A 13,589-nucleotide genomic window follows, 5' to 3' on the forward strand; every position below is an offset into this window, starting at 1 on the left:
CACCGTCTACACTTGCTGCTTGCTGACTACAGAGTGGTGTACCAGCCATAGAGTTAACTCAAGGGTACCAGCGCGACCAAACAGCTTTAGTACAATGGCGGCCAAAGTGGGCGGAGTTAACGGAGTGACGTAGCCTGTGACGTGCCTATGCCCGAAGTCCATAGTAAAATATATGTTAATTTAACTCTCAGAGTTACAGACCCATAAGGGTCCAATCCTAACTATCCATCATTTAGCTGGGGACCCCCTGGAACTCCCCCAAGGACCCCTGGGGGTCCCCGGACTCCACTTGAGAACCACTGGCTTAGAAACAACGAATGACTGTATGTATCACTGTAATATGTCAGCCAGTAACTTGGCTCTGAGTGTTGCCATGTCCGCTTAATATAAGCGATTTTGGGCGTGTCTTTCTGTCAAGTCACTTGTAAACATTGGAAGTTGCGCGTTGCAATGCAATGCAGTGCTTTGTGAGCTTGTAGATCTGCTATTTTTACAAAAACATCTCGAAAAAAAAGAAGGAAAAAAAAGAACATTTTTGAATAACACAATAACAATTTCAATAACACAAATGTTGAATTTGCCCGTATTTGGGGTCCCACTCCCTGGCACTATTATATTTTTTCAGATAACATTAGACAACAATAAAGTTTGACTGACGCCCGTTTTCATCAATGTATTATATTTCATTGGCTTGTTTTCATAGACCTGGTTGCTTGTTTCTTTCGTGAAATCTGGCAACACTGAATGGCATGCGGAAGTAACGTCACGCTAGTCAGTCGCTGGCGCACTCTGGCACAGCACCAGCTTTACAAAACAGAACTAGTCTTAAAATAACGTGTTTTATCCGTTGACATGCTATGTAGCAGATAGTTATTGATTTTTATTATAACTTAGAAAGTGTAAAGTATATATTTAGGGGTCAGGCGAGTTTGTTTTAGTTTGTTTTGAACAGCAGAGGCAGTTATAGTTCTGTGTTATCAAACCACTTTGATAAGAGATTATTACATCATTACAGGTTTTCAAGCTGTTTTGAATTATAAGCACTGACAATGTTTGGTATAATCTGTGTCATGGGAGCTGTACTGACCAGCATTAACATGGTGAAGCCTGCTGTTTGTCTGGAGGAGGAGAAGTTCTGTCAAAGTGTGAACAACCCTGGCTGTCAGAGTCCTGACATCCATCCATCTCCACTCTCTCTCTATGTGAACAGGAGTTCAGACTCACACATACATGACTTTGAAGTGTCATGTAAGAAGCTCATAGGTAACAATATTGTTTCCATGTTATGGGTTTACAGTTACAAAATACAGTATTTAGATCCAGTGGTGGAAAAAGTACTCACATTCTTTACTTAAGTAAAAGTACCAATACTGCAATATAAAAATACTCTGTTACAAGTAAAAGTCCAGAATTAAAAATGTACTTGAGTAAAAGTACAAAAGTATTGGCATCAAAATGTGCTTAAAGTACCAAAAGTAAAAGTACTAAATATTTGAAAATAGCAGATCTACAAGCTCACAACGTGTCGCGTCGCGACGCGTTGTGAGCTTGTAGATCGGCTATTTTCAAATAGCCTAGGAATAGAATAGGTTTAAAATGGTTAATGTATGTTTCATTATATCATAATTTATATATGAAAAGTAACTAAAGTTTTCAAGTAATTGTAGTGGAGTAAAAGTACAATATTTGCCTCTGAGATGTAGTGGAGTAAAAGTATTGGAAATTGGAAATACTCAAGTAAAGTACAAATACCTCAAAATTGTACTTAAGTACAGTACTTAAGTAAATGTACTTAGTTACTTTCCACCACTGTATCAGTGGTTCTCAAATGTTAAAATTTCAAGGTCTCCCCTTAACTCTGACAGTGTACAAATGGAACCAAATGGACCATTTGTACACTTTCTGTCATAGTTACAGACCTGTTAAGGGTCCATTTAGAAACCCTAAACTTGCCTAAAGGAACCCTGAGAGTCCCTGGAATCCACGTTGAGAACCACTGATTTAGAGCACACTGTCATGTTATTTTGATATGCAACGTGTGTATAGGGTTTCTTAGGTTACTTAGTTGATGTTTTTATATGTGTTGTTGTTCATGTCTTTACAGTTTGTTTTTTTGCTAATGTTTTAATATGTTTTTTTGCTTTTATTTTTAAAATAGCTTTTCCTGTAAAGCACTAAAATGTATTATTGTGATTATTATTATGATTATTAATTGTGGTGTTTATTTATGTATTGTCTTGTTGAATGTATGCATTGACCTGAGCAAAACAATTTTCCCTAGTGGATAATAAAGACATCTAATCTAATTATTATTATTACTTTCATTCCTCTGCAGAAGCCTTCCATCTTGATGAGGTTCCCGGTAACTTTGTCCGCTCTGTGAAGAACTGCATTTTCTCCAGATCCATCCCAAGCTCTCTGAAAGGCCCGCTGAGACTGGCAGCAGTTTCTAAGGTGAAGTTTATAACATTGTCACATTTTGAGACTATAAGGCAACCTTTATGTAATAATGTTGTGAAGTAACGTAAAAAAGCTAAAGTATATTAATACATATTTCTTTGGTACATCACGGGTGGTAAAGAGCATTTTAACCAGAGCCTGCCTGTGATATTATATTAGCAGATTTAAGCAACGGTGCTGTCAAAGCTTTGATTGATTGATTTAATTTATAAGTCAGAAATGTAAACAGCGTGTGGTACAGTCAGACATTAAAGCGCACAAAAAAAGTCCTGGGGACTTGTTTCCATTGTGGTCCTATGTATTCAATTAATCAACATAGCATAAAAAATTAACACAATAATGCATGTCGTCAACAAATACCAACACTATTATGTACAAAGGAGGAAAAGGAACAACAGCAGCAGTGAATGACGCCTCCTTTCAATGGGAATTTACATTTATCATCCCTTGTGGTCTCCTGATAGATGTTTTTTTCAAGTCAGTTTTGAAAGAAACCAGTGATACACATCTTTTAATGCATGGTGTCTGTCAGGGCAGTCCACATTTTGGTGGCAGAGCAGTAGAATGAGAATTATCTGTGCTGTCAGAGCTCACTGTCAGATGGCTCCTTGTGTCTCCATAGGACGTCATTGAGAACATCTTAGATCTGGAGGTGTCTTCAACGCAGTCTGATGATTTCCTGCATTATGCCAGTGGTGGCAGACTGCTGCCTGGATCAGACCCACTGGCACACAGATATGGGGGCCATCAGGTACACTGTGTTTAGGTATTGATGTTGCCCTGGCCTGGAATGGCTGTGATATAGATACACAGCCATAGATCACCCCCATGCCCTCGCGGGTAGCAGACTCACTGTGGCGGCATAAAACGTTGTGTACTCACCCAATAATTAATTTCTGTGACTTATTTGGAGTCAGATATTGTCCTCTAGTAGTTACATTCATATCCATTTGAAAGTTCTGACGGAAAACGTGTGATTAGTGAAATATCTTCACTTTTCCACAAGCTTCACACGGACAACATTCTCTGCCCGCAGCAGGGCCCGAAATGATTGCTGGACAATATGACATACATATGAAACATATGTATATGAAAAGTTCTTTGGGGAGCACATACGTATGGGGCACAGAATTGACAGGTGACGACTAATTACCCCGCACTAATCGCAAAGCACCTGTCAAGTTTAAATGCAGCCTCGATGAGTCTGCTACCTGGGCGGGCCTAGGGGTGATCTATGGCTGTGTATTTGGAATACATGAAATGTATGCAATATCACAGCCATTCTAGGGTTAGTATTGATGTTGCATCAATTTATTGGAATTGCTTCTTCAACCTATTTAAATAACCTCATATCTCTGTTACGCTGGTAGTTTGGCTATTGGGCTGGGCAGCTGGGAGATGGTCGGGCACATCTCCTTGGTCGGTACACCAACAGGCAAGCAGGTTTTTAACTCTTTGAGTTATAACACAGCTTAATAACATTTGCAGAAGTCCTGACTCACTCATACTGTATTTCTGTTTTAAACGTTCCATTTCTCTAGGAAGGGAGAAATATGGGAACTCCAGCTCAAAGGCTCAGGGAAAACTCCTTACTCAAGGTGAAACACAACGTTCTGACTCCTTTATCATTGAATTTCTCATTTGCAGTTTGAGCAGGTGAATGTCTTGAGTTTACCTGAAATGCAACTCATATACAGATCCATAAACAGGGGGATAGCGCCCTCTAGCGGCAGCGATGTTAGATTTCGGTGGTCTATTGTGCCTGCCTGCTTGCTTACAGGAGAAATAAAATTTTTACCTTTACTTCAGGCAGTACTGTTTTCAAACCAGACATGTCAAGCCAGACACAGGATCTAAATGTCTAAGCAGGGAAACCAAATACAACCACCCCAATTGCCTAAGTTATATTGTATTAACCCATTAATACCTGGGACGCATCTGTGTCACTTTTAGATTTCTTTAGGCTATTCAAAAATAGCAGATATACAAGCTCATAGCGCGGCACCGAGTGCCGCGCTACGAGCTTGTAGATCTGCTATTTTTGAAAAATCGTGAAAATTATTTTTAAAATATTTTTTTCCGAATTTTTTTTTAGGATTTTGAAAATGTTTAGAAGCAGCCTCAGGTCTTAATGGGTTAACACCCTCTACTTTCACTGCAGGTCTGGAGATGGGCGAGCTGTTATCCGTTCCTCTGTCAGGGAGTTCCTGGGCAGTGAGGCCATGCATTCACTGGGGGTTCCCACCAGCAGAGCTGCGAGGTGACGAACAATGAGAAATACATACATTATGGCACATTCATAATTCATTAAAGCTTAATTTACACTCTGTAGTATGGTGGTGTTGTGATAGCTGAAAAAGAACCGATTTTCAAGCTAGCTTGAAAATCACTTCTTGGCGACAAGCGTCACCGTCAGTGTTGGAAAGTAATATGTAACTTAAAGTAATATTATTACTTTTTTCCAGTAACTAGTTAAGTAACTAATTACTTTTGGCAGGGAGTAATAAGTAAAGTAACTATATTACTTTTTAAACAAGTAATATGTAATAAGTAATATATTACTCTGTTTTAGTAACTTTTCCAACAGTGTTGGAAAGTAATGTTTTAGTAACTTTTCCAACACAGTGTTGGAAAGTAACTATAAAGTAATATGTAACTTAAAGTAATATATAACTTTTTCCCAGTAACTAGTAAAGTAACTAATTACTTTTGGCAGGGAGTAATAAGTAAAGTAACTATATTACTTTTTAAACAAGTAATATGTAATAAGTAATATATTACAATGTTTTAGTAACTTTTCCAACACTGGTCACCGTCATGCAATTTACTACAGATTAAGCTTCAAGATGTCCAAACAAAGTCGTGTAACTTTAAATCAGCGGACCAATAATAATGCAACAACATTGCTAAGCATAATCATTGAAAGACTAGAGTTAAATAATTTGGAACATGTTTTTAATACTGTAATTGGGTATTTGTGGAGTAAAAACTCTTCCATAGCAAAAGCACCTCTCCCATTATTAGCATTATATAACAAGAGGACTTCCTCATAAACTTAACCCATTAAGACCTGAGGCCATTCTTAAAAAATGTTTTCTAAATCCTAACAGTTTTTTGAAAAAAAAATCGAATCTAAAAGAATTCACGATTTTTCAAAAATAGCAGATCTACAAGCTCATAGCGCGGCACTCGGTGCCGCGCTATGAGCTTGTATATCTGCTATTTTTGAATAGCGTGACACAGATGCGTTCCAGGTATTAATGGGTTAAGAGTGACATAACCTTAACTTTTGACAGCTGGTACGTCAGTTTTGTATTGGAATCGGGGACGTAAATGAAATGTCTCACTGCTGACCCTTTGACTGTCAACATGTGTTGTGTTTTAGTCTCATCGTGAGTGAAGAGCCAGTGCTGAGGGATCCGTTCTACAATGGCAACATGAAGAAGGAGCGAGGTACTGTGAAATGCATGCAAAACATTTTACATTTATAGTCATTTTTTAAATCTCAGAACACATGCAATTTACGTGAAATTTTGCAGGCACGTTCTCACTAGCCCGAGAAAGAAATGCCACTTGACATCTTTCAAATCTGCCTCACGGTGTCGCTATAACAGGCCGATTTGCAATTTTACTTATAACTGCACTGTTCTGTGTACAACTTTGTATGCGCACTCCCTAGAGGCCAAGGAAAAACCTTTCCCCTGCATTTATCACATCTGCCTTTTATAGTGCCACCAGGAGGCCGACTTATTTAAAACACATTCTTAGATATTACTCCTTCAGATTTTATCCAAATTTCACGCAAATCGGTACACATTATCTCTATAGTCATGTATGTGATCAAGACAGACCTGTTTGATTTTTCATATTCCATCCTGATTGGCTAAGCTTGACACGTTTGCAGCAGTGGCCCATTTTGAACAAAATGCAGCAAATCATGAACGCTGCTTCCAATTGCGGTGAAACTTTGAACGCACATCTGCACTACGTTGAGGAACAAATGCCATCCTTTCAACATTGCCCTATTATAGCGCCACCAGGAGGCAGATTTTTGCATAACAATTTGTTTTATATTACTCCTACAAATATTGTCCAAACATCACACAAATCGGTACACATGATCTCTTTAGTCAAGTGATCAAGACGGATCCGTCCGATTTTTTAAATTCCAGCCTGATTGGTGAATTCCAAACATTGCTGGCCCACACTACATGACCTGGCAGAGACCTGTGCTCCGAGGAGCACTTTTTTTATTTGTCGAATGTTTTAACAATTATCATAAATTCCAATTGAACCTCTTGGTTTCCATTCCCAGGAGCGGTGGTTCTGCGTCTTGCCAAGTCATGGTTTCGTATCGGTTCGTTGGAAATTTTGGCTCGATCTGGAGAGCTGGATCTTCTGAGGTCAGATTCCTCTATCTGTTTATCAAGTCCTTTTGAAGGGAAAAAGTATGGCAAATGAAGCGATGAGAACAATGTTCTAAAATCTAATTTATGTATAATATGCATACTGTATGTATGTTGTCCTGTTTTTTCCAGAAAATTGTTGAACTTTGTGATTGAAGAACAGTTTCCTTCCATCAGCTCAGAGGACCCAGATAAATATTTGGTGTGTAATGTGAAATCTATTCAATCATTATTCATGTGTTAAACTCAAGATTATTATGCTCAGTTTAAAATGTTCAGCAATCAGGACACTAACTCAAGGCTTTTGTAGATGCGATCTTTAGTGGTTAACTATTGTATACAGTGCACTGACCGAATACCACTAATCTGAACAACTAATCAGGGACTAATGATGTATCCTACAGTTTGGAATTCTTGATATTTTACATTGTCTTTTGTCATTTTACTTGATATATTTGGTGTGTTACAGATTAATACTCATGGTTCTATATACTTTTCCTAGGTATTTTACGCTACGGTTGTGAATGAAACCGCACATCTGATCGCCCAGTGGATGTCTGTTGGGTTTGCACATGGTGAGTGACGCTTATGAATCATTTATTGTGTGATTCAACTATAACAGTGGTTCTCAACCAGTGGTCCGGGGACCACCAGTGGTCCTTGTGGGGGGGGGGTACCAGGGGGTCCCCAGGGAAATTAGTTAACATAGCGACACAATCATTTTAACCACTTTATTCAAAAATAGCAGATATACAAGCTCATAGCGCGGCACTCGGTGCCGCGCTATGAGCTTGTAGATCTGCTATTTTAGAAAAATCTTGAAAATGTGTGCATATCTTTTTAAAGCGAACATTTTTAACTCAAATCTTTGCTTCTGGGGGGTCCCTGGCACAAAATGTTTTCAGATGGGTGTCCGCGGCTAAATGTATATCAATTTAGGTGTCCTTGGCATCAAAAAGGTTGAAAACCACTGCCCTACTTGATCATACTACAGCGTCACACAAAAGCATCAAAAAGTAGCAGATCTACAAGCTCGAAAGGCGGCACAAAGCTATTTTTTTTATTTGAACCCTGACAAGTAACAGTTTTGGATGTATGCGGTTTCCAACCGACAGAGAAAACATTTAATAACGACAGCATATAATGTATATGTGTTCTCACAATGACAGGCGTGTGCAACACAGATAACTTCAGTCTTCTCTCCATCACCATCGACTATGGACCGTTCGGCTTCATGGACTCTTATGACCCTAGTATGTGTTTTATTATGACATATTCATTCACTATAAATGTGTATTAGTGCCATTCAGTGGTGTAAAGTAACTAAGTACATTTACTCAAGTACTGTACTTAAGTACAATTCTGAGGTATTTTTTACTTTACTGGAGTATTTTCATTTTCATTTTTTTTTTTACTTTTACTCCACTACAATTATTTGAAAACTTTAGTTACTAGTTACTTTGTAGATTCTGATTATTACTACAAAACATAAATTAACCACTTCAACCCTAAATACATTTTGAAAATAGCAGATCTACAAGCTCACAATGCGTCGCATCTTGTAGATCTGCTATTTTCAAAAGATTTTTCATTCATTTTAAAACTTTTGAAATGGGACATTCTGCATAATGAGCACTTCCTATTTTTGGTACTTTAATTACATTTTGATACCAATACTTTTTTACTTTTACTCAAGTACATTTTTAAATTCCAGACTTTAACTTGTAGCAGAGTATTTTTTTACATTGCAGTATTGATACTTTTACTTAAGTAAAAAACTGATTGATTAGTGCCATTCAAAAAGTAGCAGAGCCGTGACATTTTCTTTTGCAGATTTTGTCCCCAACACGTCAGACGATGAGGGGAGGTACAGCATGGAGGCTCAGGCTAACGTAGGACTGTTCAACCTGGACAAGCTACTGGAGGCTCTCAGTCCTGTTCTTACCCCACAGCAACAGCAGGGGTCAGTATATACCATGATATACTGTGTTATCAGCATGTAATGATTGTTACAGTGTAACTAACAGCCAAATAAACATGTCTTCTTCTTGCCTCTGCAGGGCTAAGAAAGTTCTAAAGGGATACGGTGATATATACCACATTAGGTAAGCTAATATTGCAGAATATAGCAGATCTATAAGCTCACATCTTGTCACATAGCGACACGTGAGCTTGTAGGGGGGTGGTGGGGGGTTTGACCCACAGACCCAGGAGATATCATTTTTCGAAGATCTAGACTCCTATCCACTTCCTTGTTAACTTATTACTTAAAAATTCTGTATCTCGGCTCCTGTGTACTTTTATTTTTACCATGAAAAATCTCTGGCAGTGGGCAAACGCAGCCAGAAATAAGTCTAGCAGTGAATGAGTTAACAGGTTCAAAACTGACTTTTCGCTATAATGACATGCCCAAAATACGGACACCAGGGTGCATGTGGTTAATTTAATATCACGGTATTTATTCATGTTCAGGTTTCACCAGCTACTAAAGGGAAAGCTGGGGCTACTCGGTGAGGAGGAGGATGATGAATATCTCATTGCTTTCCTTCTTAAGGTGAGTGCTTCATGATTTAACATGTTTTCTCTACGCTTTACTCAACAACAAAGATCTTGGCCACGTGTCACCTTTATTCATTTGACAAAGTAATTCAACCTTAAAGGAGTAGTTCACCTTATTTTCTATCAATTACACACCCCATGAAACCTTGAATTCCGGAGACTCCGCCGGTCATAAAATTATTGGCTCAGTCAGGAATGCGCCAGAAATTCAACTTTTCATGGGGTGTGTAAGTGATATAAAATAAGCAATTTTTCGGGTGAACTACTACTTTAGTATTATTGTGGCTTTACTTAATGGTCACAAAACTGTGATTCAGATTGAGACATACTGATAAAAAAAAAAGATTACATTTCTCTGTTATAGTAAATATGTATTCCTGTTTTTTTCCCATGTATCTCTCCTCTGTCTGTGTTGGTTGGTTGGTTGGTTGGTTGGTTGGTTGGTTGGTTGGTTGGTTGGTTGTGTGTCTGTAGATGATGGAGGACACGAGGTCAGACTTCACCATGACCTTCAGGCAGCTCAGTGAGGTCACTGGCCAGCAGCTTCACAACGGGGAGGTCACAAAGGTCACGACCTGTAGCTTATATTTAAATCACCACATTCACAATGGAATATTAATACTTATGGTTGAAGAGTTAATTTAGTAAAGACTCTATGAATACAGAAGAAATGTGTATAAAGAACTGTATCCCTCAGCAAATATTTTAATTTAAAAAACAGAGATAAACTAAACGGTCTGTAAAAGTATTAGCAGTGTTCGGGGGGAGGGAAGCCGGGCGGGGGGAGTGATAATTGTTACTGTAGGTAGGACGGAGGCCCTACGTCCTCTCGGTGGGGGCTCCTCACCGGCAGGTGAGTCAGTCGGATACGACAGCAGTGACTGACGACACACACATGTGTGTGTGGAGAAAATAATTGGCATAACGGCTAAATTGGGGAGGAAAAAAAGAGGAAAAGTATTAGCAGACATAATGCATTATCAAATGTGTATTGTCGTGCATGCATGTGTCTGGATAACAGTGATGATTTCGTCGACTAAAACTATGACGAAAAATGTGTCCACTATTTGTCGACTTTTTTCCCTGACGAAAACTAAAATAAAAACTAAGCTATGATGACTAAAACTAAGACTAAATATATTGGCAATGTTGTCAACAAATAAAAACTAGACTAAAATGTTAGTGAGGGACTCGTGGAGAAGAGATCCAGTAGAACTAAAAGACAAGTCATTTATGCTTGGTTGCGCTCGTGTGTTGTGCTCTGAAAATAGCAGATCTACAAGCTCACAACGTGTCGCGCTGCGACACATGAGCTTGTAGATTGTCTATTTTCAGAATGCAACCAAGTGCAAAATTCTGTATATTTAGTCGACTATAATCTTTGATATTTAGTCGACTAAAACTAGACAAAACATTTCAGATGTCTAAAATATGGCTAAAACTAAATGGATTTTTATTCAAAAGACTATGACTAAAACTAAATCTGCTGTCAAAATCAACACTGCTGGATACAGACTGAAAGTGACAGACATTATCTGTTGTTTCAGCAGGAGTGGTGGGCTCTTCATGACCTGTCCTCTCACAAGCTGTATGCAGAGTGGATCAGCATGTACCTGCACAGACTGGGCAGGTGGGGAGGATGACAAACCGATGACATCATGACAAAATGGCCACCGTTTACCAAGAAACTGGGATGAAATGAAACATTTTTTTCCCTGATTTTGATTGGTTTCCTGTCTCCTCAGGCAAGGAGGTGACTGTGAGGAAGATCGCCAGCGTAGAATGAGAAGTAAGGAAACTTAAGATAAAAATCATTTTTATATTCATAGCGAGTAATGCTGAATAGGACTCTAGTCTAAACCAGTGGTTCTCAACCTTTTTAGGTCGCTGCCTAAAATAATCATGCCTGACAAGCACTTGGAATTGTAGGAGTTGAGTCATTACATTTAGTTTGACTCGGTTCCACAGATAAATATTGTGAAAATAGCAGATCTACAGAAGCTTGAAGATCAGCTATTTTCACAATTTCTTCCTCTTTCTTATATTATTTGACAATTTAGCCAATGTTTGTAGTATGTTTTTTTGATAGATTTTTGATGATAACATTTTTCTTTCTTGTTTTTTGAGGTATTAACTATTAAGTATATTAAGAAGACAGTCACTTCACTGTCATCTGGGGAACCCACCAAAATCATGCGTGGACCCCCCCCCCCCCCCCCCCTGGGGGTCCTGACTTACAGGTTGAGAACCACTGCTCTAAACTCCTCTAAAACTCCCCTACAGGTATAAATCCTCGATATGTGCTGAGGAACTGGATGGCAGAGTCAGCCATAAGGAAAGCAGAGGTCAATGACTTCTCTGAGGTATGTACCGGCACATGTCTATGAAGATATCAGTCCTAATAACCCAACTCCATAGAATCAAGACCAAACATTTTCCCAGAGCTATGGCTTCTGTGAACATGCGTTGATAATCTGAAGACTCACCTCTTCAGACTCCATCTTAGTCCATAGCACTTGCCGTAGCCTTGACGACCTTGCAGGCTTATGCAAAGGCTAAAATGTTATTTAGATGTGTGTTGTAGACAGATGCCAGGTTCATTTGTTGACCTGGCATCCTATAGTGTGTATAGTTTAAATGTACAGATTATTGATTTATTGGTTTACCTACAGAATATGATCCTAAATCAGTGGTTCTCAAACATGTTTGGCTCAGGGCACCCCTGTAAACAACGTTTTCATCCACGGCACCCCTGAATTACATTGTTACTATATATAGATTACATGTATGTCATATCACGGTACGAAAATATGTACATCGTTCCCCCTAAGATACAGTAGCCTAAGTCACAAGGAAAACTTGAGAGAACGTCCGTTTCCATTATAGGACAGATTGAAAATAACTTTCTACTTGACATTTAACCCCAGCATCGCCATTCTGAGGGGAAACATTTGCCAAAAATAGCCGATCTACAAGCTCACAACACGTCACAACGTGACGCGTTGTGAGCTTGTAGATCTGGTATGTTTGGCGAAGAGATTTGGTGTAGACTGAAAAAGAACGTACCAAGTACAGTGCAACTCAGGACCGTTTTACAAAGTCAAATATGATCAAAGTATTCCGCGGCACCCCTGGACCTGCGTCACGGCACCCACTTTGAGAAACCCTGTCCTAGATGACTATCTCTATGCATTTGATGTATTACCTCATGGTTACCTTGCTTACTGTAAATCACTCTGGATTAAGAGCGTCTGCTAGATCAGTGGTTCTCAAACGTTTTTTGTGCCAAGGACCCCCAAAATGATATGTATGTATGTGGCCGTGGAAATATGTTGTGCCAGGGACTGCCTGAAGCAAAGATTTGTGTTAAAAATGTTGACAACAATATTTTAAGATTTGCACACATTTTCAAGATTTTTCTAAAATTGCAGATTTTTGAAAAGCCAAAGTTTGGATAGAAGGGTTAAAATGATTGTGACGCTTTATTAGCTAATTTTGCTGGGGACCCCCTGGTATCCCCCCAAGGACCCCTGGGGGTCCCCAGACCCCACTTTGAGAACCAATGTGCTAGATGCCTAAATTGTAAATTGTGTGGGAGGTCAGCAACGTGAGTGAGTCTTCATGTGTCCGTGTCAACGTTCCCCCACTAGGTGGAGCTACTACACCACATTCTGACACGTCCCTACCTTACACAAGACCCCGCAGAGGAGGCGGGGTATGCAGCACGACCCCCAAGGTGGGCCCGGAGGTTAAAGGTCAGCTGTTCCTCTTGATTGTCAGCTCATCAGACGGATATTTTCACAGCGACAGACACTGAGCAGTGGTTGTATCTGGGACTACAGCAGTATGCCACATACAGCCAAGGTCATGGCCATTATCACAGAGCTATAAATGTAGTGATGGTATGAAGCAGTGGTTCTCAACCAGTGGTCCGAGGACCATCAAGTGGTCCTTGAGGGGGTTCCAGGTGGTCCCCAGCTAAATGATGGAGAGTTGGTAACCAAATGGACCCTTATAGATCTTTAACTCTTGAGAGCGTAAAATGAAACCAAATGGACCCTTACGGGTCCATTTGGTTTCATTTTACGCTCTCAAGAGTTACATTATTGTTAAACATCTGCATTACTTAATTAATGAATTGTTATTTTGATCAACTATCTCTCC

The 13,589-nt window shown here is 39.3% G+C and overlaps 1 protein-coding gene across 2 annotated transcripts; it reads left to right on the top strand.

Annotated features, from left to right (window-relative positions):
* The first annotated feature begins 944 nt into the window (after window positions 1-944).
* On the top strand, window positions 945-13,403 carry LOC308077418 (protein adenylyltransferase SelO-like). Of its 2 annotated transcripts, none has more exons than XM_080418100.1 (19): window positions 945-1,263; window positions 2,336-2,454; window positions 3,083-3,211; window positions 3,831-3,903; window positions 4,010-4,058; window positions 4,622-4,720; window positions 5,846-5,913; window positions 6,776-6,863; window positions 6,999-7,068; window positions 7,369-7,441; window positions 8,036-8,119; window positions 8,700-8,829; window positions 8,927-8,971; window positions 9,339-9,420; window positions 9,900-9,992; window positions 10,973-11,055; window positions 11,171-11,214; window positions 11,709-11,788; window positions 13,076-13,403. In XM_080418100.1, exons 1-19 carry the CDS (start codon window positions 1,050-1,052, stop codon window positions 13,196-13,198), a joined length of 1,746 nt encoding a protein of 581 aa, XP_080274226.1. In that variant the 5' UTR covers window positions 945-1,049; the 3' UTR covers window positions 13,199-13,403. The 2 variants fall into 2 exon arrangements, with proteins under 2 accessions (XP_080274226.1, XP_080274227.1); XM_080418101.1 differs by having other exon boundaries at window positions 10,976-11,055.
* The last annotated feature ends 186 nt before the right edge of the window (window positions 13,404-13,589 follow it).

The sequence above is a fragment of the Gymnoscopelus braueri genome, assembly GCF_963280865.1.
Source record: "Gymnoscopelus braueri genome assembly, chromosome: 21".
Taxonomy (NCBI): Eukaryota; Metazoa; Chordata; class Actinopteri; order Myctophiformes; family Myctophidae; genus Gymnoscopelus; species Gymnoscopelus braueri.